The following is a 24,783-nucleotide window of genomic DNA, read 5'->3' as shown; positions in this document are numbered from 1 at the left end:
TTTGAGTCTTTTCCTCTTTTATTGTCTTCAACTTATTAACTTGACTCTCTGTTCTAATGGATTTTGTTTATAAATATAACCCATATTACAAAACAGATTAAATGACTAGGGCTGGTTTTATGAAAGGTGCAATCATACTTGCATTACAAATCTTCCTTTCAGTAGTTCCACAGTTGGTTCTGTGGATTTCCTGCATGAAATAGATTGCAGGACTAAAACCTCTCTAAAATTCTTTGGATGGTGTAGCTTATACAGCAACTTAGCTATAAGTTGCCATCTAACAGTAAAACATCAACATTATCCTCTTAATCCTTTGGATTACTATTTCAGCTATTGTAATTCAGATGTGTTTTTGTTGTTGTTGTTGTTGTTTTCTGTGTATTATCTACAATAATGAAGATAATATTTCTGGCTGTACATTTATCTCTGTTGCAAAAAAACACTGAAAGAAAAAATGAGAAGTCAGAGCTTACATTCAGAAGATTAAAACATAGCCTTGCAATCATATTATATTGTTTACAGCCTAATCATATCAATAAAATGGTTGAAATATGCATTTTACTTTTAAAATGGACTATACCTGATGACTTAAAACCATTACTGCAACATACATTCTTGGTCTCTATGTTATAATATTTAATATTATAAAATATATGAGTCTTTTTATGTAATCATTTACCAGATTTCATATAATAAATTTGTTTAGTCATACCACGGCACTTACTTGTAGAGGTCTTAGTTCTATGTTATTCAGAAACCAGTTGCAATCTAAAAGAAAAGCATATTGGGTGTCAGCAGCATAACTAACAAATGCTATGAGGTTTGCCTGTATTTGAAAATGGAAAATGAGAGACTTTGTCAGACCCTATGACTAAAACAAACAGTTAAATTCATTTGATTTCAAAATGTGATTATTTTCAATCAGAATGTTCAGATAAAAACTGGTAAGAAGCTTACTATCTCTTTTCTCCTTTTACCTCAAATAAAATTTATTTATAGATACATTCTTGGAAGGAGTACAAATCTGTATTTACTTTGACACAACATAATATATAAATAGATTTGCCATCCTGCTTGTTTAAGGCAAATGTTTTAACCCTGCTTATCAGCAAAAAGAAGTCCCTGAAATGTTAAACATTGTTATCCACCAATTAGACATAATGAAAAAAAGGCATAATGGAAAAAGACATCTGCATTTGTTGAGTGATAATCTTTAAATATAACTGTTATACAACATGAACTAGAATAAAATTAAGTTCTTGATTTTAAAAATCATGAGGTGCATGCAATTACTGCAATTGCACACAGAAGTGACTATTTATGACCAGTTACACATTTGTGTGTTTCATTAACTCATTTATGCATGCAGTTGAGGTAATTGTGAATGTAAATTAGGCAAACACCTATTTGGCAAACAAATTGTGGGGCAGATTATGCACTCAGAAACATACAACTAAACACTCTTTAAGGCTCAAGACCAGTCACTAGGATGCAACACCACTCATGCAAGAGTTTTGAAGGAAATGAAGAAGGAAGAATTACTGTGAAAATACAGTTGTGAAAAGCTGTTATATTGCACTATTGTGTTTCCATATATGAAAAGCAAGCATATATAAAGGCTTTAGGAAACTTAAACTCTGGAGCTTTATTTCAGCCCTTGGGAAAATAATTAAATAATTTATGAGAATAGCTGGCATAATATCAGAAGGGAGAAAGAGAAGTAGTCAGAGAAACTTAAATCCCTGGAATAGCTGAAGAGACATCTATCTGTGTCTTCATAATGTTTGCATACATATATGCTTGCTTTTCATTGCTAACTATTACTGATCAAGAGAAGGAACAGGTTGAAACAAGATACTGTTTTATTGTAAATACAAAGATAGTATTATAAATTTTTAGGATAGTGAACAGGTACAAGCATTCATTGATTGAGAAATGTACTTTATGGAGGAAGTGACCTGGCCTTTTATCAAAGTAACCAACTCTGAATAAAAGGTAAAACTTTAGGAGGTAACAGAATGGTTGTCACAGAGAAAAATCATGAAACCAACCTATTTACACCTTAGGCATTCCAACTCAGTGGCATTCAGAGATTAGATACAAAATCATGCAGATAGTAAAAGCTGAAAATATATATATATTTTTAATTACTGCCCTGTTTTGCCACTGACTTCTTAGGTAATCTTGGACCATTCTTGCTTTCTGATAATGTGAAAGTAGTGGCAGTACCATATGTCTAATAATTTTAGGTGTTTTGATACTTTCAAATAGAAAGCTTTTCCTGGATAGTATCCAATAGCCAGTAGAAATCATTCTCTGCTGAGTTCATAAGGTCTTAGAAAATCAGCACCTTGTTGTTATGTTTTAAATATCAACCTTTCTCTGCTTGTCATTGTCATTCTCTTCCTTTGCCTCCATTGTAGGTCTTTTGTAGACAGTGATTATGTAAAACAATCTTAACCTGTATCCTGTTTTGTGTAGTATGCAATAAAGTGCATTGAAATGCATGCATATGAACTGAACTTCTCAGATGTCTCCTGGTAGGAAATCAACATTCCTTGTACTCATTTAGTCAGAAGCCAGATCATTTCTGTTCCATTTCATGGTGGTTTGGTCTTTTTCAATCAATCAATCAATAAATAAATAAATATGCTGTCTTCAGATCTTATACTCAAAGTTCAGTGAAGAGTTTGAAGCTTTAGGCTACAAACAGAAAAGAATAACCAAACCAAATCCAAACAAATCTAACTAAACCAAACCAAAACAAAACAAAACAACCACAACAAAAAGATACAGTAATAATCAAGAGAAATAAGGAAAGGAAATTTGTGAAGAGGAAGACACTGATTCATAATTCTGCTTTTCCTACAAGCATCAAAACCTTGTTTGCCCAACCATGAATTAAAATAACTCATTTTACATCCTATATTTTATCTTCTGGAAGTAGTACTCTCATATTGGCTGACACTGTGACACTGCCATCTAGGTAGGATGCTGGTGCTGGCTGTAATTTGAACAGATCTGTTTTCCTTGGCTCTGAATTTTTGTCTGCAATGGTCATCTTCCTTGATTGTTGTCTTTTAACTCTTGCTTTCTTGTGATTTGCAGCACTGACATCCTAGTGCTGCTCTGCAGAAAACATTGGTGTTCTGTGTGTCTGCTCTCTCAGGTCTTGACTTTTTTTCTCAATTCACACAGGTTTTAGCTTCCTCCATTTCCCCATTTGCCTGAGAAATAATTTCCTATTTTGACAGTCCTCCCTTGCTGTGTTCTCAGGCATGGCTGGGCAATCTCTAAAGAAGATAATGCAGTTAGACTAGAAATGTAAAAACTAAGCTCAGAAATGTAGTTAGTTATTGGTAAAGCATCATATTAATTGTTACATAAAAGCATTCCTGCGTTTTCATGAGATCAGAGTATCCTTGTGAGAAGCCTGTATCTAAATCCTTCTCTCAGTGGAAGGCATCTTAATGCAAGTTACCTATGAACTCAGACAGCATGTTTCGTAACACAAAAGTACATTGAAGAGCATTGTGTACCACCAAAAACAAAAATAAATAAGTAAATAAATAATTAATTAAATAAATAAACAGCATTGTATCTGACTATGATTTTCCAGGTTATATTGTGCTAAAAATCCGGGCTTGTATCTTTGAGTGGGAGAACATTTATCACAGAATAGTGATCAACATAATTGTTCTGATCTGCTAATGGATCGTGATGGCTTTTGAAATACCTCCCTCCTTTGACCGCCTTTTCTTTTCCATATTTCTATTATTTGTGATATTAAATGAAGAAAAAAGGGAAACATATTGAAACATCTGTGGAGGTTTTGTGATGAAAAAAAAAAAAAAAAAAGAGAGAGAAAGAGAGAGAAAGATTTTCTCTAGATCACTGTTTGAATTCTCCAATTACAGTTTTGCAGAATGCAGTACATTGAATTACTGTGAAATACATATCTTTAACTTCCTACACAATTCCTGTGGAGGTTAAATTCTCATTGAAATATAAATCTGCATCTAACTTTGATGCTGTATAGAATGTACACTATCTGACTCTTAGGAAAAAATTCTAGTCTATATCTCAGTTTGTGAATATAACGTTAGGGGATATAACCAAGAGTATGTAAATTACTAAAGCCAATACACATTTTGTCAAAGCTTCCTTGATGTATAGAAGTGTATAAATCTTGTACAAATCAATCTGCCTCTGCCTCTGTACTGCCTGTCAATGACCTTCTCTTCTGTACACCAATTATTCTGTAAAATATCTGGCTTTTTATGTTATAAAATCAATTCCCCTAAAAAACAAACAAACAAACAAACAACAACAACAACAACAAAATTAAATGAAAGACAGTAATCCAAGATTCACTAGAAACCTCACAAATATGTAGAATTTTGAATGTTTCTCCTGTCTGGAGCATTTTTAATACTGCTGACATTATTTGTGGATGACAGTTCATTGTCTCATAAATTTTAATCCAAAAGTAAATAAATAAGAAAAATGTTTATGTGAGAAATATCATAATACAGTTAGTTTTTAAACAAACCTGCTAGGGAAAAAAAAAAAAAAAAAAAGGTACTCTACACATAGCATGAAAGCAAGTTTGGTTGGGTTTTGGTGGGTTGGTTGGTTGGGTTGGTTTGTTTTTTGTTTATTTGTGGAAATGTGGGCCAGACATTTCCATGAGTCTGTACTAAAGAGAGTAAAAGCTATGAAATCGTCTACACAAGATTTCAAAGTGATTTATTTAATGATTTAGATTAGACATTTAAGAAGTAAACTCTAATGATTTAGCTATGATGAAAAAAGCCTAAATCCACACAGTTTCAGAAAGCCCTTGACATTTTACTTAATAACATGAGGCTCTTTTATTCTAGTATAAGACAGAAAAATTAAAGTCACTAAAAAGTACTTAGCAGAATGTTGAAAGTGAATTAAAGTATAAAGCTACATATATTTTGATTAAATATATTACTATACTCTCTCATTTTTATTATTATTTATCCACTTTATTGGTTTGTGAAGTTTAAAATAAGCATTTATCAAAATCTTCCCAATAAAACAAAACCAAATAACTGAATATAATTTAAGTTTGAGGTTTTTTGTTTGTTTGTTTGTTGTTTTTTTATTATGTACTACAGGTGAGCAATAACCTTTTGCATATGATGAACCTGCAAATGGAGAATACTTACATGGATTAATATTCTCCAGTCTTTCAAATGTTGAAATTCCATGAGGCAAATCCCTGAAGAGGTCATATATAGCCTGGTCATCTCTTCTTCCTAAACCTCAGACATTCTTGCTCAAAAGCATGTGCATAGGCATGATCAAAACCCTTCCCAGCACAGGTGACACAATTGGTGCTGCTGTCGATTCATGTTGCCTAGTGTTAACAAATACAGAGAAGGCTAACGCTGCTGCCTTGCCTCCATTAGTTTGGATCTTGCAAAGGAAGGTAGTACCATAAGGTGTCAGTGTTCCCCTGGGAATTTAATTCTTTATCACAATCATATTTGCATCATATTTGCCATTAGCTGTTATGCAATGGATTTCCTACTGCCCGGTAATGTCATAGGGGTTGGCATACCATCTCTTTTTCCCATTGGCATGCATTTTCTGGCTTTGTTACACTGGTATTTGTACTCCTTTGCTCCCTACTGTGTTGTTTAGCAAGGGCAACATATGGCCCCCTGCTATTAGCAAACAGTTTTGATGCTTAATTCAATGGAGCTATGAAAATGGATCCTGTAATAATTCCAGGAAGAAATGAGAAATACTTGTTAAGGTCATATGAAAGCATCATGAATCTCAAGCACGATATTGATACTGTTTCAGATTAGAATTTAAAAACAGTGAAATGGTTTCAATAAGCAAAATCAGGCTGTAGAGACTGCCTAGGATATCATGGTGTACTATATCTCCAATGACCTGTGTGCCCAATTAATCTTTAATTTGCTCAGTAAGAGAATAAATTGTATTGCATTAATCTGCTGAAATGCAAGGTTAAAAATGGAACATAGCTGAAAAAATACACAATTTTGACCAAAATACACATCTATAATTTAGGAAGAACGTGCAAATGTATGTATGTGTGTGAGTATGTGTGTGAGAAGAATTAATTGTAAGAAATCTATATTGATAAGTTTTAGGATTCTTTGATCTTTATTGACTTTTCAGTAGTATGGATGAGACAAGACAAAATTGTTTCTCACAAAGAAAACAACTGGGCCAACAAGGACACTCTTACCCAACTAAGGGATTTTTCAGAAATATCTGAAGTCAATTTTGACCAGAAATTTAGACGTAGTTGAAATTTTTTAAATACTTTGACATCCTGAACCAAGTAGAAATATTTCCCTTATTTTTCCCTTATTTATTTATTGGGAAATATTTCCCAATATTTCCAAAAATTTCTTTTAATTATTATGGTTAGTAAAAGGGTCTTGTGTGAAAACGAAGCAAAATGCAGAAGGGAAAGAAATGTCATCAAAAATGTAAATGTAATGAAAAAAAAAGCTTTCACTGAGTTCAGCAGAGAAAGGTTGTCAGTCACCAATTAAAACAAAGGAAGAACAACTTAAATCTTAAAACTAATAGGAAATAAAATATAGCTTTTTTTTTTTTTTTTTTTTTTTTTTTTTTTAACGGTGATTTGAAATTATGACAGCTTCAAGTTTGCAGAAAAATTGAATGAAGTTTTACCTATTGCATCCAGTCTGAAACACAGTATCACTGAAAAAAGTAAATCAACTCACTTTGAACTGTTCTTTATGTGTGTGAGTACACTGCTATTCCTCTTTTCTGCCAGGACCAGAATTAGCAGTCAAGAAAAACTGTTGTAGGCAATATCAAAAGTCTCTCACAAGAGCTTTTCTCCCAAGATTTCCTGACAACAGGGTTTTAGATAAATACAGATAAAACTTGTATACATGTCTGAACTTTAGAGGGCTTATTTGAACAAAAACATCTCCAAATGTCTGGCATACAGCCCCACTAGTTAGTTTTTGTTATACCCAAGCCTCTCCACAAGAAGGTATCTGTGACTGCATTTTGCTACCCTCCTTACCTCTACTTCTCAGTGGGTGGGATGCGCTGACAAGTACTTCCAGAGTCAGTGTCCCCGTAAGTATATGGAGCATCTGGAACGATATGAAGAGGAAAATCTCACAGCACCATTGTCTTCAAGTCCCTGGGCAGCATTCCCATGACACTATGCCTAACAACTCACATGTATCCCTAAATTTAGATTCCCCTCAGTGCTGCCACTGTAAGACACTGGTCTTGCCATGTCTGCTTTCAAGTGGTGCGTTGTTAGCATGTTTTTGTTATCTCCCCTCCCGCTGTTGGCTAAGCATTAGTTGACTTCCCACAAGGCAAAAGACATTAACAAAACTGTTAAAGGTAATTTGGCTTGAAACACCTCTTTCTTGAGCTCTTTTGAATCTCACTTGGATTTTAACCAATGTCCCGAGGCCCTTGTCACTTACTGAGAAATAAATAATTCCTTCTCACGTGCTTCTTTGCTTTAGGGCTGGCCACTTTGCTCCAGTCATTTCTTAGGAAAACCATATGCATTTGTTTGTTTTACTCTTTTTCCAGTCAAAAAAAAAAAAAAAAAAAAAAAAAAAGAGAATTTCCCATTTTGTAGCACAACACTGCTTTAACTTAACCTTTTCACAGTCCTTAATTTCCTCCTTGTTCTAAATAAAACTCCACTTCTGACAAAATAAGTTGACTAAATGCAACATCTATTGCTTGATTTACTGACTGAGTCTGTTACTTTATACTCCACCATTTGCTAATATTCTTATTTCATGCTTGTAAAGGTATTACAGGTTTTTGAAGGTAAAGTCTTTTTATTTGTATATCTCTTACACCCTATGCATTAAGACATGGTTTTGGACTGGAGTTCCTGGTGGAAAAAAGAAAGAAAGAAAGAAAAAAAAAAAAAGTACCATAAATTAACAGATGGGGTTTGTAGTTTTACAATGCAAAAGACCTGTCTAATCTCCTATTTATTTATTTGCTTTACCTCTTAATTTAGCTATGTATATATCTAAAGGTAAACTACTGCATTTACTGTTTCAGAAATGACAATTTTTCTGGTGTTAAATATACATTTAAATATGCCACAATCTAAATGTGAACTACTCAGGTTACAGGAAATAAATTTATTCAAGAAATGGAACTGCTTCCTTAAATCACAAATAACTCTTCCCATAATACCATAAATTATTCCCATAATTTATCAAGTTTATCATCTCATTTACATAAACTTCTTTCAGTAGTGTGTGTACTTCTGTACAGTAGGTGCATCCATGGGGCTACATGCAACTGAGATTTGCATGGAAGCCTTGTGACTGCTTTTCCTGAGACTTGACCAAGATTGTATATATTGGATTGGGCAGCACTAACAGCAAATAGGGGCCACAGTCCTTTTATACTTCTCTGTAAACATCCTCTAGAAATTTCATAACAAATACAGCTGTCTCTAGGCCCCCTGGAATATTTCAACTCAAGACTCTGATGTTAGAAAATTATGTCAGTGGAATTAATTGGTGGACAGACTTAGCAATAAAACCTCTGCAGCCAGGGATATATTCTCTTTGTACTTTAAGTTAATTGCAGTAAAAATTCCTGCTACCTTCCATATGTGCTCCATGCAAAGCTCCACTATTCAAGTCACCATGTCTCAGTTCACGGCTCTCAGGACAGGTACGTCTCTGAACCTTGCTGTGATATTTGGAGCATATTTTATGAGACAAAGCTGGCCACCAGAAGCTTGTGACATGGTGCACAAAGGCAGAAATAGTTTCTGATTAAAAAGAATCTTTTTGTTTGTAAGGACCTTGGGCATACAATGATTCCTATGCATCACCTGGCACCAGAAATGTATGGAAGCAAAAACAATTAATCTAACTGGAAGACTGGAGTAGTTAACAGCTTTTCCAGAACTGAGGCTCTCTCTCTCTCAGTAAATAAATAAATAAATAAATAAATAAATAAATAAATGAGAGAGATCACAGAAATACTAGCAGCATTTTGGTCTCAAGCTATTAGGAGTAAAAGTTAGTGGAAAGATGGAAGTATATTGATTACATATAGAAATGAAATGCTGAAAAGTCATGAAAGTCATAGCACAGGAAAATGGAGCTGTGAAACAGTTTATGTGTAATCTAAGGTTAAGGATTCTTAGATCCTTAAAGAATCCTTAAAGAAGGAGATGGCCATGTTCCCTAGTAAGAGTTTATGAACAGATTCTCAAAAAGAGAGAGAGAGAGAGACTCTCACGAGGGAACCCAAGAGCTAAACAACAAGAGTATTAAAATATGCTTTTAATATCATGACATTTTAATATATCACAAAAGAATCTTCTGACACTACATGTGGTTAAGAAACTTGGATATCACAAAGCATGCTCAAAGTATGCTCAAAGTTTCAACACAGAGAATTAAGTACACAAAACACTTGGACAACCAAATGGTTTTCTGATTCATTTTGTCACAAAAAATAACAAGGGAAAAACATTGAGCAAATATATTTAAAACAAGAAAGAAATGGAACATGGTAAGATGATGCTTAGCTTTAAATAGTACCATTAAAAATCAGTAGAAGTATGGTCTAAGGAGACCCTGAATGTTGGTAAACACATTCCATGATAGGCAAAATAACTTTTATATGAAAACACCATGGACAGACTGTGGAATTCATGTACTCTATAAAAATATGATTTTTTTGCATCAAGTATACACATATTTTGTTTTGGTTTAGGAAGTATGTTGTGCTGTACTTTTTTTTTTTTTTTTTTTAATTCTCTGTATATATTTTTTCATGCAGAAGAGAAGTCTATTGTGGTAGCTAAGGAAGTGAAAAGTAAGTTTCTTCATTTTTCTTTGATCTTCATGTTAATATATGCAAGGGATAATAGGATAATTACTTCTAGGATCTGCTGGCTTCTGGAAACATTCCTATACCTTAAATAATTTTCAATAATTAAATAATTTTCTTGAAGGCTTATGCTCCCGTGTTTGTGACATTTCACACAATAATAAAATCTGTGGTGTTTTTTTTGGTTTTTTTTTTGGTATTGTTTTTTTGTTTGTTTGTTTTTGTGTTTTTTTTTTTTTTTGTCTGTATAAATCCAGAATAAAGCATTACCAAAAACAAAAAACAAAAAACATACTCTTATAGTTACATTACCTTCATCAACACCCAAAGCCCAAAACACTATCTGAAGATGACAAATTTGCCTTTTTGTTGATAAGTTGTTTGTTTTTTTTTTTAGCAAATAATAGCAAAGAAGATTTGCTATTCTGGTACTTGTGTATTCTTCTCCATCTAAATGGGGATTAATTTCCAGAATGAAAAATAAGAATCACAGACTCTTCTGATGAACTCATTTTTTTTACTTTTTTTTTTTAAATTAAAATAATTGACAAAATAGAGGCAGATTTGTTTTCTGTCATAGATGACGGTTTAACGGCATTTCTCCATGAATAACAGAAGTCCTGTAATGACTGTTTCAAAGGTCCAATTCATTAAAAAAGTTATAAAGGTATATTTATTATATATGCAGGCATTTCATAGCATTATGTTATGCTATTCCCTATTATCACTTACAAGTTTTGCTGCTATTAAGGCATATTTTGTATAGAAGCACTCATGCAGAACAGGGGCATGGACACTGAATCATCACGATAAACTTCTAGTTGTACCATGCGCATAATTTCTTGAATAGTACTTGCAACAGTAATGATATGGTGTAGGTACTGGTTCCTGTTCTAATCTTACCTCCATATTTACTCTTTGTGTATTAAGCTGTATTTCTGAGATACTGATATAAAATAAGTGACTATATATATAAAATAAGTGAATAATTTATCAGATGTCAAACTTATTACAGTTAGCCAAGAATTCCTATCTGAAATATGTATCTACATATATATATATATATGCAATATCACCATGTTCAGACGTGTATACATATATATGAAAATAGTTGAACTTCTCTTTCCTTCTTTAGAAAGAAAGGATGAAAAGAAAAGGACTGATACTAAGAGGTCTATTACTGAAACTAAGAAGAAAGGTATGGTTTGGGAACATTTCTTATTGGTTCTTATTTCTTATTGGTCTTTTGGCTCAAAGACTATTGTTGTTTGGTTGGTTAGTTTTGGTTGGTTTTGGTTGTTAGTTTTTAGTCCCATGCTTCTGTCTCTATATTGTCCTCTTAGTTCCTTAATCGTAATTTGCATGTTACTGTTTCTTCTGTACCTGATGCCTGATGTGTTTAGTGGCTGATATTTTCTGAAAAATTTTTCTGACTATTCACACAATACTGTCTGGTGGCCAGCTATCAGCTTGTCAGACAATTTAGTGAGGTCCCTATAAACAGCAGAACATGGTGATATTACCAAACACAAAACTCACAGACATAGCAACATATCACTTGGTTCACTGTGTGACACTTTCTAAGGGTGGTTTTTATTTATGTCTGTTTTTTTTTGTTTGTTTGTTTTTTGTTTTTTAAAGAATCATAACCGAAACTTACAGTGATCAAACTGCAAAGCCTTGATATGCATCTAAATAACATTTTGGATCATTCATTCCCATGAAGTATCAAAAATCCACTAGGGGTTTGCTTTCATGGGAAAATATTTATGTCATTTATTATTTATTAATGATTTCTTTGCTACTAGAGCTTAAGCTAAAAGGTACCATGTTCATGCACTGATGATTTTTGCCTAGCTTTTGATGAATTATTAAGGGTCCAAATCATTCATAGTTGATGCATGCTGATTAATTTTCATTTTCAGCTGATTGCTCTGTGGCTAGGTCTGTGTGAGTGCTATAAGTGAATAACCTGAACTAAACTACCAAATAAGTCACTTTTTTCAACATGTGCCCATCAGGGCTTGGCTGAATGCATATTTGAGTGTATGATTCAGAGTTATAGCATATCAAATGACTTTCTTTAATTAAATCTCAGAAAAAGAAGGAAAAAAAGAGAAAGCTCATGAAAAGACAGCTGTCCCTGAAATTAAAAAAGCAGGTAAGAAAATGAAGTCTTCCTTTCTCTGCAATAGATATCTTACTGTTTAGTGTAAGCACTTTCAGGCTTTAAACATTTGAGATAGGGGTGCATAAAATTCATTATCAATTAAGAATTCAATTATAATCAAATAATGTCAAAAGATATATACATTTATATCACAGTCTGTTTTAAATATATATATACTGTATTTACATTATATATAATATATACAGTATTTATGGATATTCTATATATGTATATATATATATGATACACATAATTTTATCAGTTTTATGAGCTTAGGATTTTTACAAAAAATATTGCAAAATGCTTTCTGTCATGAAAAAAAAAAAGCATAAGAAGTTTCAAAGAGTGCATACATAAGAGACTGCATGGAGTACATTGAACTTTGCATGATTTTTTTTCACAAATTCATCTCACTTTAATAAATAGTAACATAGTAATACATCTACATAACAAATCTCTTGATAAAAAAAGGTGGTTATTTTACTAAGACTTTCTCAACACTCAGAATATATATATTTTTAAGTTAAAATTAAAATTAGTGATGTCCTTATACTAACCCATTGTGTTTTATGTTATTTAGCATTAAAATAAGTGTTTTTCAATCAAACTATATATTAACATTCGGTTCTTTTCTACATTAAGATTGTTGCAGTTTGTCTTTCCTGTTATTTCAATAAATTTACAAATAGGTTTAATGTACAAATGCAAACATATCTCCTGTAAGTGTCACAGCATGTGACTGTCTCATTAAAATCAAGTCTCATTAAAATCAAGGAGAAACAAAAGGGTCAGTCTAGTGGTTTAGGTCATCATTTTAATACCTAAATACACTGGTTCTACTTGCTGGTTTGTCAGAGACTTTCTGTATAATCTTCTGGAGGTCATCAAGTACTCAAATAAGCGTTTCCATAGGCTAGAGTAATGCCTAAAGCCCTGAAGTAAGGTTTAAATTAGAACTGAAAGATTCAGGGCTACAGTTACTATGTTCTCAAGGTAAGCCTTGTGCTCTGCTATCTAATTATTCAAATCTGTCAAATTTTATCAAATTCTATCAAAAGTCAAAGCGATATATAACCTATTGTTTACTAATACTGTGGATTACATATGCAAATATGAATATGCATCTGCTTTCTTTGCCATTTAATAATACATGGCCTACATAAGCTTTCCTGTTTAAATGTTTACAGGATGAGAAGAAAAAATGTTAATTTATGCTTGATACAATATAAAAATACACAGAATGACACAGAATACTTTGGGGCACTGTATTGGCAGCCACATATTTAAGTATGCTTTAATGGTAGGGAGTGGCACACTGGGGAGTGATAACAATGGAGGGGAATTGTCTTTCTCAAGTTGCATATTTAAATGTATAACACAGATTTAAAAAGAAAATAAGATGACAATTCAAAGATGTCTTCTAACTTTATTCTGGTTCTAAGCTTGTATTTCTTTTGAGAATATGGAATTTTAAAAGATTACATTTTATGCCAGAGCTGCAGCATAAAGTTATTAATATGTTCATCTTCACAAGCTGTTGCTAAATCCAGTGAGTCAGCCTACCAATGCTAGAAAGACACAAATTAGACAAACCGAGATATCCACACATTTCTGTCCCTTTTATTAGCCCGTAGGTTGCTGCATTTTGAAGAGTTTACTAGCCTTTGTGTAAAAGGATTGTAATCCATAATATATTCTTGCTACACATGTTGCTGTTATTCCTCATTCAGCTTGCTCTTTGAATGCATGTGTACTTTCTAGCTTTGATTGGCAGCACCCATTGTTATCCCTAAAAGGTTTTAAGCCTGAAATAATTGCCACATTTGATCAACAGAATAGTAGTGCACAGCCCAGTTTTGAAAGGAGGTGCCTCAGCGTCTGATAGTATTTATGTGCTTTGGGCAGACACAAAAAATGAACCTCGGAGCATTTAATCAGCAGCATAGATAAACATCCAAAAGCAAAAGTGTAGGAACAGCTTCCCATATTCTTACTTTTTTCCCATTAAAGGGCTATGCATTGGCCACTGCATTAAAAATAAACTCCTTGCTGTGGTTTTCAGATCCTTGTATTAGCTCTGAATGTCTCTGGTTTTGTGTCTTGTTTTGCTCCCCCCAGTCACTGAAATCCCCAAAGCTGAGAAGGATGCTGCCTTCTTGCTATCACCATACCTGTCCCTGTGCTAGGGGGCAGTTCCTGCTGCCAGAAGCTGCCCTCCTGGTGCCAAGTCCCACTTCTGCTCCTCACGTTCATGCACAGACTCTCAGAAGACTCACTTCCTACTGGAGGCCCATTAGGAAGGCTTTCCCTACAGTGGCATGTACAGATTGTCAGGTGCAAATGAGAGAAAGGAGGAGATGCTCCATAAGCAGTGGGTCGTACAAACATCTCCACATAATGCTCTCAGAGCAGCACTTCCCTCTATTCCTTTCCATCTCTCTTCCTGTAACAAGGAATGCTCCATCACTCTCCTGCAAATGCTGAATATTTTTGCTGATTAATGTTTTAGATTAGCCCTTTTGTCCAGGAGATGATTTTCTTTCTAGTGTTACCAGAGTGGATTTCTTTATTGCTCTGCATTAGCTGCATCTGTGTGATGTATTCATTTATTTGCATGCCAGCTCACTTTTCTCATTGCTTTTCTTCCTCCATTCCTCTCTCTCCATCTCTTTCTGCTGCTGCAGAGGAGCAAGAGTCATTTAATATGAAATGTTCTCAGTTTTTAGTACAGAATGCACTGAACGATTCTTAATTACCTTTTAAAAATGCACTGTAGATAAAACCACATTAATCCTCTGACCTTCAGCTAGTACAAAAACATTGTGTTAATTGTCCTGAAAAATAGATAATTCCATTGTCACAAACTCAGAAGTCTTGCTTAAACAAACATAATTGTTAGACACAAGGGTCTGGCACAGTCACACTTCAAACCATTTTATGAAAAATCTGTCCAGAGCTATTTAGGATAAAGAGGGAGCTATGTCTCCATATCTCCATGAAGGATCATGCTTAGCGTAGGCATCAAGAAGCTTTCACCAGACTTCCCAGTGCTCCCCATGGCTGGGATACATCAGATCAGAGAGGTCTAGCCTGCATCCTGAGAGAAAAACAGGACCCCTCTCTTTTAAAGTTTTCGTGCCCAGCCTCATGTAGAAATCGAGGCTTTTAGAAACTTTGTTATCCCTGTGTGGAAGTAAACACGACCTTAAATTTTTGTGAAAGCCTGAAATGTCACAGTATTATTATTGAGGTGATAATAGTGTCTCAAAAACTCAATTCATAAATTGCAGAGAGAAAATGAGTGAAAGAAGACATCTCCTTCTTTCATTCTTATGCTTTGCTTACAATGTGAGCTTATAAAATGTAATTCTGATAGTATGGTCAGATACGAGTTCATTTTTTAGTGGAAATAAAAATATATTATGCAGAACTTGATGTTTTCAGGTACTCACGATTTGTTTGTAGTCTGTCTTCTAATGATCCCTTTCTCACAGAGCTCCTTTCTCTGGAGCTTCACTGCTTCTTCTTATATCAACATTCATAAAATTTCATGATGTTCATGAGGAGCCTTTTTCTTCAAGTTTGATTGCTGCAAACTCCTTTCCCACTTTGCTTTGGTTCTCATAAGGAATAACATAGGTAATAACTGAGCTTATAAAGCACAGAAAATGTCAGCCTGGATCTTCACACCACATCTTTACTAAAACTCTGCTTAGCTGTCATTGCTGTTCTTGCCTTCTAGTTATTGCTGTATTAATTCAAATAATAATAGCGGTGAAAAAAAAAATAAATAATAAATAATAAAATAATAAATTAATTAATTTAAACTAATTAAATTAATTAATTAATTAATTAAATTTTTGATAGTAAGTCCTATAACCCCTTTGCAAGGGTAGTCAGTGCCTTTTCCCCCACCTTCCACATAGGGAAATTCAGATACAGGTGTATCTCATACAGGCCAGTTTCCCATACAGCCTATGATACATAACTTTTGAACACTAAAACAATTCTAGCTGGGTCCCAAACTGTCAGACAACTTCATCATTTCCCTAATGAAAAACAAGGACACCAAAATCCAAATGACAGTTAGGAAGACTATGTATTTGCTTAATAATGTAAGGCTGGACACGTGTTCAAGAAACCCAAGGCTCTGCCCCTCTTTTACAGATGCTTTATGAGTTTCAAACCCAGGTATCACACACAGAGTCACACAGAATTGTCTAGGTTGGAAGAGACCTCAAGATCATCGAGTCCAACCTCTGACCTAACACAAACAAGTCCTCCACTAAACCATATCCCTAAGCTCTACATCTAAACACCTTTTAAAGACCTCCAGGGATGGTGACTCCACCACTTCCCTGGGCAGCCCATTACAATGCCTAACAACCCTTTCGGTAAAGAAGTTCTTCCTAATATCCGACCTAAAACACCCCTGGTGCAACTTCAGCCCCTTCCCCCTCGTCCTGTCACCAGGCACGTGGGAGAATAGACCAACCCCCACCTCGCTACAGCCTCCTTTAATGTACTTTAATTATAGAGAGCGATAAGGTCACCCCTGAGCCTCCTCTTCTCCAGGCTGAGCAAACCCAGCTCCCTCAGCCGCTCCTCGTAGGACTTGTTCTCCAGACCCCTCACCAGCTTTGTCGCCCTTCTCTGGACTCACTCGAGCACCTTGATGTCCTTCTTGTAGCGAGGGGCCAAAAACTGAACACAGTACTTGAGGTGCGGCCTCACCAGAGCCAAGTACAGGGGGACAATCACTTCCCTAGACCTGCTGGCCACACTGCTTCTTATGCAAGCCAGGATGCTGTTGGCATTCTTGGCCACCTGAGCACACTGCTGGCTCATATTCAGCCAACTATCCACCAATACTCCCAGGTTCTTCTCCACCAGGCAGCTTTCCAACCACTCATCTCCCAGCCTGTAGCTCTGCTTGGGGTTATTGCGCCCCAGGTGCAGGACCCGGCACTTGGCCTTGTTGAAATTCATGCAGTTGACCTCAGCCCATTGGTCCAGCCTATCCAGGTCTTCCTGCAGAGCCTTCCTACCCTCGAGCAGATTGACACACCTAACTTGGTGTCATCTGCAAACTTACTGAGGGTGCACTCGATGCCCTCATCCAGATAATCAGTAAAGGTATTAAAGAGGACTGGCCCCAGTACTGAGCCATGGGGGACACCACTAGTGACCGGCCTCCAACTCGATTTGACTCCATTCACCAAAACTCTTTGGGCCCAGCTATCCAGTCAGTTTTTAACCCAACTAAGCGTACACCAGTCCAAGCCACAAGCAGACAGTTTCTTGAGGAGAATATTGTGGGAAACAGTGTCAAAAACCTTACTGAAGTCAAGGTAGACCACATCCACAGCCCTTCCCTCATTCACCAAGCACATCACTTTGTCATAGAAGGAGATCAGGTTTGTCAAGCAGGACCTGCCTTTCATAAACCCATGCTGACTGGGCCTGATCGCCTGCTTGCCCCGTAAGTGTTACTTGATGACACAAGATAATCTGCTCCATGAGTTTCCCTCTGAGGTCAAACTGACAGGCCTATAGTTTCCTGGGTCTATCCTCCGGTCCTTCTTGTAGATGGGTGTCACGTTTGCTAGCTGCCAGTCGACTGGGACCTCCCCTGATAGTCAGGACTGTTGATAAATGATGGAAAATATGTACCTCTTTGACCTTTTCTCCTTAGCAAAGGTAAAACAAGTCAAGCCTTGATGTGCAGACCCTTTCACCCCAGACCAGAAAGTAAGATCTGACTTGTATTTTATTGAGCAGGTATGCTCGCAATAGAGAAATGGTTTTCATCTGAGTCCTACTTAAGGACCATTGCAATGTCTATCTAAATCAGTGAGCTAGGTTATGGCAGGTGTACATCCTATGGTGTAGATGCATCTGTGACAAATGTTATGGTGTCACATGTTTCTTGACAGTCAATGTTAGCAGAGGAAGGAAGAGATGATGTCTTGCTAGCTACCAAAGTAAATCTTTGCCTCCTGAATACAAGAATTCTCAGTGGGGTTAAAGTTACAAACCTTGAGGTACGTTGTAATGATGTCACAATAACAATCATGCAAACTCATGTTACAATCATGAAAAAATAAAGTAGAACTTGATCTCAAATGTAAAAATTTAAAACATTATCTTGTGACTGCCACAAAATCAAGCTAACCAGATTATTCCTGCTATCTTGTCATCCAGTGAGATCATGTCTCAAGAAGAGGAGGGAGGAAAGTCTATGTTTAATCACAGTTTTGATGAAGGATATTGTGGCACTACATAGGCAGAGGGGAATGGAGATAGTCAGGCAGGAGCAAATATGACTTTTGGGGCTCCCGGGGATTTTTAAATTCCTGTTCTGAACGGGGTGGGAGTGGGGATGGGAGGGGGAGGGAGGGAAAGAAAACATTTCGTTTTGTGACTTTCTTGGCTCAGCTTTACCCTTGCAGACTTGTTAGTAATCCCTCCGTTATAAGAGAACAGCTAGTGACACCTAGTGGCCAATTATCTTTTTGTTTGTTCTGTCTGCACGTTTTTTTACTGTTTGCTTTCAAATGTGGCTAATTAAATAGTTTGTTGTATGATGATGTATTTATTTCATCTACCTCCTTATTCTATTGCTGACATGGCTAGAAAAGTGTTTTAGTGTTATTCAAATGTGACACTATTTTCAGAAGAAACATTTTGGAGCAACACTACTTTCAATATTCCCAGAAAAGTAAAGACCAATTAAAATATACCTTATGACAATTTTATACCTGGCATGCACAGCGATCGAGAAGAGTGGATGCACAGCATACTGCCTGAAATACTTTGGGTGAATCTATCTGCAGTGGATTGAGTGCTTTTGTCAGGGATCCAAACATTGATGCCATATTTGCTGCGCTGGCATACCCATTTGTAGGAAAGCTGCTGTGCCTCAAGAGCAGGATTTGAAACTCCACTCTGTACTGCTCACTCTCAGTAGTATATTCAACTGACAGCTTTCAGCATGCTGTTCCCAGCATGGGTTCTGCCATGTGTCTCATGTTCCCCAGTGTGAAAGATGTCCATACAATAGATGTCAGCAGATGGGAGGGTGGTGTGTGTGCTTTCAGAGGAACCTCAGTGTCAGCTGTGCAAGGGCCAGTGAGATGTAAAAAGTGTCTCAATTGTCTCAATTTAGGATGTTTACAAAGGCAAAATGGAAGTGTGAAGTCAGGCCGAGAGCCCAAGATATTTTGAAAGTGACTGGTCATGTACAGAGGAAAAAAAAAAAAAAAAAAAAAAAAGAGGTTTATAAACAGCTTGTATTCTGGTTTATTATCAAAGTATGAGGAAAATGTAAAACCTGCAGTGGAGATGAAATGGGGTGCATGTCTATGTGTTACTTGTATTGTCTGGGCCTATTTTTTGGAGCAGCTGTTAGAAGGTAGAAGGTAGTGTTTAAAAGGATGTATGACTCATTCTTCCTTTCCTTTCCTTTCCTTTCTCTTTCCTTTCCTTTCCTTTCCTTTTCCTTTCCTTTCCTTTCCTTTCCTTTCCCTTTCCTTTCCTTTCCTTTCCTTTCCTTTCCTTTCCCTTTCCTTTCCTCTTTCCTTCTTCCTTTCCTTTCCTTTCCTTATCCTTTCCTTTCCTTTCCTTTCCTTTTCCTTTCCTTTCCTTTTCCTTTCCTTTCCTTTTCCTTTCTTTCCTTTCCTTTCCTTTCCTTTCCTTTCCTTTTCCTTTCTTCTTCCTTTCTTTCCTCCCACAAACAGACCAATACCCAGCCAGTCTCTGACCAATAGACACTTGGTAAAAAAACTCCATAGCCCTTTATTCCTCTACCCCAGGTTTTCTTGCTGAGTATGACATTATATGGTACAGAGTATCCCTTTGGCAAGTTTGGGTCAGCTATCCCAACTGTGTCCCTCTCTAGATTTTTCCCAACTCAATGGGGAGAGGCAAAAAGGGAAAAATACCTGGCATTTCAGCAGAAAAAGCTTTGATGCTGTGCAAACACTGGTCAGCAATAGACAAAACATGGATGTACTATCAACACTTTTAGTACATGGTTATACTATCAACACTGCTTTACAATGTTTTTACCAACACTGTTTTAAATGAATCTGTAGCTGCAAAAATTAAGGGGGCACAATACACTAGGAGTTGAGTGCAAATTTAGGAACAAATCCTGTTGCATTACACACACACAAAGATCAAGTTATGGACCCTAGAATTTTGTGATCTTTCTTTAGGCTTTTAGTGATGCTCTCTTGACAGCTTTCACTCTTAGGCTGCTCATACATGTGTGTTTCTGTTGGGGCCATGGCTTGTCTTATTTTATATTTGTACAAAGCTCAGCAAAAACTCAGGCTTTGGTCTCATCTTAGCTATGATATGGTATTATTATCAATGCCCATATGCCTATAAAAATATATAATTTTCCCTGATGGTTTACTGGAGCTTAAGGTTTCATCTCTTTACTACTCACTGATTCATTCCTGATGAACAACTTGCTCATGATACTATTATGCATCTCAAGCCCATCCTGATTTTTTCTTTCCTCCTTCTCTCCTGGTTCTTGTTCATAGCTCACCTGCTGTTTCCTGACATTTTTGCATCATTAGTTTTTTTCCTTTCAGACATAAGCTAAGCATGCAGCCTTCAGCACTGGTCATATTTTCTAACCTGCGGAAATGTTGGATTAGGTTTCCTGCACAGTTAACCAGCAGGTGATGTTATTCACTCTTTCTCTGACACAGACAGTGTTTAATGACATCTCTTGACTTTGCTAACAATTCTCTGTTTGTGGGGATTTGTACAGTGAAATCACAAAAAGTACAGATGGAAATGACCTACTAGGTCATCTAATCCTTCCCTCTGGCTATGCAGGATAATTCCTTACAGAATATCTTCAAGTTTTTGTTTGTTTGTTTGTGTGTTTTTGTGTGCTGTGTGGTTTTTTTTTCCAGTTTAGTTTTAAATGTTTGAAGTAACCAGGCCTCCATCAATTTCCATGGAAGATTGCACTCGGCTCTGGTGAGGCCGCACCTCGGGTACTGTGTTCAGTTTTTGGCCCCTCGCTACAAGAAGGACATCGAGGTGCTTGAGCGGGTCCAGAGAAGGGTGACGAAGCTGGTGAGGGGCCTGGAGAACAAGTCCTACGAGGAGCGGCTTGAGGGAGCTGGGCTTGTTCAGCCTGGAGAAAAGGAGGCTCAGGGGTGACCTTATTGCTCTTTACAGATACCTTAAAGGAGGCTGTAGCGAGGTGGGGGTTGGTCTATTCTCCCACGTGCCTGGTGACAGGACGAGGGGGCATGGGCTTAAGTTGCGCCAGGGGAGTTTTAGGTTGGATCTTAAGAAGAACTTCTTTACCGAAAGGGTTGTTAGACATTGGAACAGGCTGCCCAGGGAAGTGGTGGAGTCACCATCCCTGGAAGTCTTTAAAAGACATTTAGATGTAGAGCTTAGGGATATGGTTTAGTGGGGACTGTTAGCGTTAGGTCAGAGGTTGGACTCGATGATCTTGAGGTCTCTTCCAACCAACCTAGAAATTCTGTGATTCTGTGATTCTGTGATTATTCTACAACCTAATAGATCTCAGTTAAGAAGTGTTTCATTTCAGTCTGCCTAAATTTTCCCTTGCTTAATTTTATACCATTATTCTGAGCTATATTCTTTTGTGATACACAAATATAATCTCTCTAACCCCAGGACCCAATTCCCTAATGCCTTTTGTGTTATATTGCCATCTACATTTACATTTACACCTGCAAGATAGCTTTAAAACTGACAGGGTGAATGGCAAGGTGAGGTGTTGAGGTTGATTTTTTTTTTTTTTTTTTTTTTTTTTTTTTTTTTTTTTGCTGCAGCTCTGAAGTTATAAACTTTGCAACAGGGAATGCAGGCCATGGCTACATGCTGCCTTTGTACAAGGCAATGAAGCGACCTGAACATGCATGTTGATATGATGTCCAAAGTGGAGAAGGAACAGAAAAAAGTCACTGAAGTGATTTACAAATTAGGGATATTTTTCATTGAGAGTGATAAAGTATTCATCTCTTTAAAAGGAATTGACTTTGTTATTGTGGATACTAAGTACCTTCAGAGAAAGAGATTCTGTCTACCGCAGCTTCTTTAATGTAGTAGGAAATATTTTAACAAGTATGAATAACTGGGAGCTCAAGCTAAGTGAACCCAGGCTGAATATGAGGTACATGTTGCTAACACTAAGAGTGATAAACTACCATTGCAGTGTTTTTCCCTGACATCTGCAGAAGAGGATTGTTTACCTAATGGAAGATACACATCAGCTGAAAGGTCACTAGTTGAAATATAGGAGTCTCTGCATGAAAGGGTCAGACTAGATGATTTAGTGTGTTCTAGCCCTGAAAGTTATAGATGTACAACCTCACAGATACATGTGATAAGCTGAGAGAATGCACAGGAGAGCCATTGTAGGAATGCAGCTGGAGACAACTGTTTTGCAAGTTCATTGGAAGGGTGGGAATTCCCTTCTTTATTTTTATATGCCTTTGTGAGCTGAACACATGACTCGTAGTCATCCTCTAAGTATTCAGCCTTCCATGAAAAATAAAATAACCCACTTTTCTAACTGATATCTCAATAAATTATTAAGATAAAATCAGAAATAGCATCACAGTGAGAGACAATGTAAATTATCTATCTATCTATCTATCATATATATATATATATCAACAGAGTAGAGATGCAAACACAGCAGAAAAGTAATTGTCTCCATGTGACTAGATGCTAAGGGATTATGTTCCTGAAACAAGACAAAAGGCAGCTCAAAAGACGTCTTATGTATCCTACAATGAAAGCTTCAAAGTACTCAGTGGACTTTGAATTCTGAGGGAATTCTCCATCTTCAGCAATGATTGACAACATGATTTCAAAGATATTTAGGTGCCTGAAGATGCAGTGTGGCACCTGGTGGGATTTGCAAACACGTCAAAGTAGGCCAGGCACATAACTCTCATTGATCTTCTGTGAGAATTGAGCTCCTAAAACCTCTGTCACTTTTGAAAAAAGTACAGAGGCTGCAAGGTCACTGTGGTGGTTCTGAAAATATTATCCCTTATTGCCAATTGAAAGGGTAGACATGGTAATAGCTATGTTATTTATTTCAAGACCAGCTACTTATGCCTTTCAGGGTTCAGTACTTGAGCTAGAAGTGAATTGAAATGCAGAGACAAAGAGTTAGAAATGTGCTTTTTCCTGTCTTTCCCTCATCTCTCCTTCACATTCCTGTAACAACTGGTTCAACATATGACTGAGATTGACTGTGGGTGACTCTGAGGCAGAGGACTGAGCTCTTCTTTCATATAGTGTGAAATTGGTTTTAGAGGAAACTCTGTCTCCATTCCTGTCCTCACCCACCTCCCCATGTTGTGCAAAAAAAGCTCTAAAAGAGAAGCTGAATACTTACTGTCTGAGGTACCTGCTCTGTCCATGAAATATTAGCAGCAGATGGCAGATGAATAAACTTTAAGCACCTTTTAGTGCCTCAGCTTTTGCTAACTTCTGTGAGTTGAGTGCTTTCAAGGCTATGCTGAATATCACTCAGCTCAGACTGGTTTCGTTGTGTTTATTCATCTTTCACTGCAACAGGGCAGGTAGTGAGAAAGGAAAATGGTGAGTGATGGTGGTAAGATATCGTTGGCAAAAAAAAAGTTAGAAATGTCAGTCCTTTAATAAATAAATAAAAAAAGGAGGAGGCTTGGGCTTGTACTACAAACTCACTTTTTGATGAGTTGGCAAGAAAATCTTCCTTGAGTAAAGCAAAGGAGTAATTCTAGTGTCTGACAGGCAATCTCTTTTGCAGTGTCAGTCCTGTAAAGAATCTTTTTAGGAAAGAAGATACTAGAATTTAGATACTAAAATCAGTATCAAGTTTGAAGGTGATACTTATTCAGTCTAAAGACTGCACAGGTAACCAAATAATACGTACAACAACATACCTGTGCTATGCAAGCAGCTGCGTGGCATAGCTTTAATTAAAGAATATAATTTATTGCATCAACCTTGTTTATGTTGGTCTGGGGATTAATGTAATGTTTATTTTTCCAGTCACATCCAGAAATAACAGGATTAGAATATGCCTATGCCTTAAGCAACACAAAGATAATCTTTTTAAATGAAGAAAAGCAGATCTATTCCCTCAAAATAAGATGTACATCTGAGTCAGCAGGCCTGATGTGTAAGAAAGCTATTCTGTGTGAAACATCAAAACATCCATGCACAATCAGTCTGTTTGTGACAACATACCTACATAACACTATCTTAATTATTTCTGCTGTCACTCAGTGGACAAGTTGAAGGCTTGACCCAGAGGTAAATAAAGACAACAGAAATCTCTGCAGTTTTGGGTTAGGCTTTAAAAAAAAAAAAAAAAAAAAAAAAAAAAAAAAAAGTTGTTTTAATGAATGTGTATTTGTTAGTCATTCATGTCCTTTTTCCAAAATATAATTTGTCCTTTCTTCTAGGATCGTTCATAGACTAACAGCATTCTCGACTTGTAATAGTGCATCCTTTGCACTTTACTCCTCATTAAGATTGTTTAAGCTTTCAATAAATATTCCCAATGGTCCTGCTTGTTCTCTTAATCTGTTTTTTTTTTTTAGGAAGTAAAGCCAACTTTGTGGCCTTTGCTATACGTAACTCTGAAAGACTGTCAGTTGAAGTATCAAATGATTAGGATGATAGAATGGGCAGATGCTCTTAAGCGGAAG

At 36.3% G+C, this 24,783-nt stretch overlaps 1 protein-coding gene and 1 long non-coding RNA gene across 15 annotated transcripts in view; one reads left to right on the top strand and one right to left on the bottom strand.

Moving 5' to 3' along the window:
• Positions 1 to 24,783, top strand: part of TRDN (triadin) — a 243,920-nt gene that overhangs the window by 103,870 nt on the left and 115,267 nt on the right. For 13 of the 14 annotated variants that reach the window (XM_084285079.1, XM_084285082.1, XM_084285076.1 and 10 more), the window contains 3 exons: positions 9,844 to 9,879; positions 11,030 to 11,092; positions 11,993 to 12,055. In XM_084285079.1, the coding sequence (XP_084141205.1) occupies positions 9,844 to 9,879; positions 11,030 to 11,092; positions 11,993 to 12,055 (162 nt within the window). The remainder of the gene's footprint in view (positions 1 to 9,843; positions 9,880 to 11,029; positions 11,093 to 11,992; positions 12,056 to 24,783) is intronic. The other variant, XM_084285081.1, reaches the window with a different exon arrangement.
• LOC311208386 lies at positions 8 to 15,675 on the bottom strand. The gene is made up of 5 exons (XR_014618335.1): positions 15,517 to 15,675; positions 14,821 to 14,898; positions 7,073 to 7,145; positions 5,199 to 5,389; positions 8 to 3,293 (listed from the first exon to the last, which is right to left on the bottom strand). It is a non-coding gene; the product is annotated as an uncharacterized lncRNA (long non-coding RNA).

Source organism: Netta rufina (assembly GCF_964035555.1).
Source record: "Netta rufina genome assembly, chromosome: 3".
Classification (NCBI taxonomy): Eukaryota; Metazoa; Chordata; class Aves; order Anseriformes; family Anatidae; genus Netta; species Netta rufina.
This window is presented reverse-complemented; position numbering and strand designations above follow the sequence as displayed.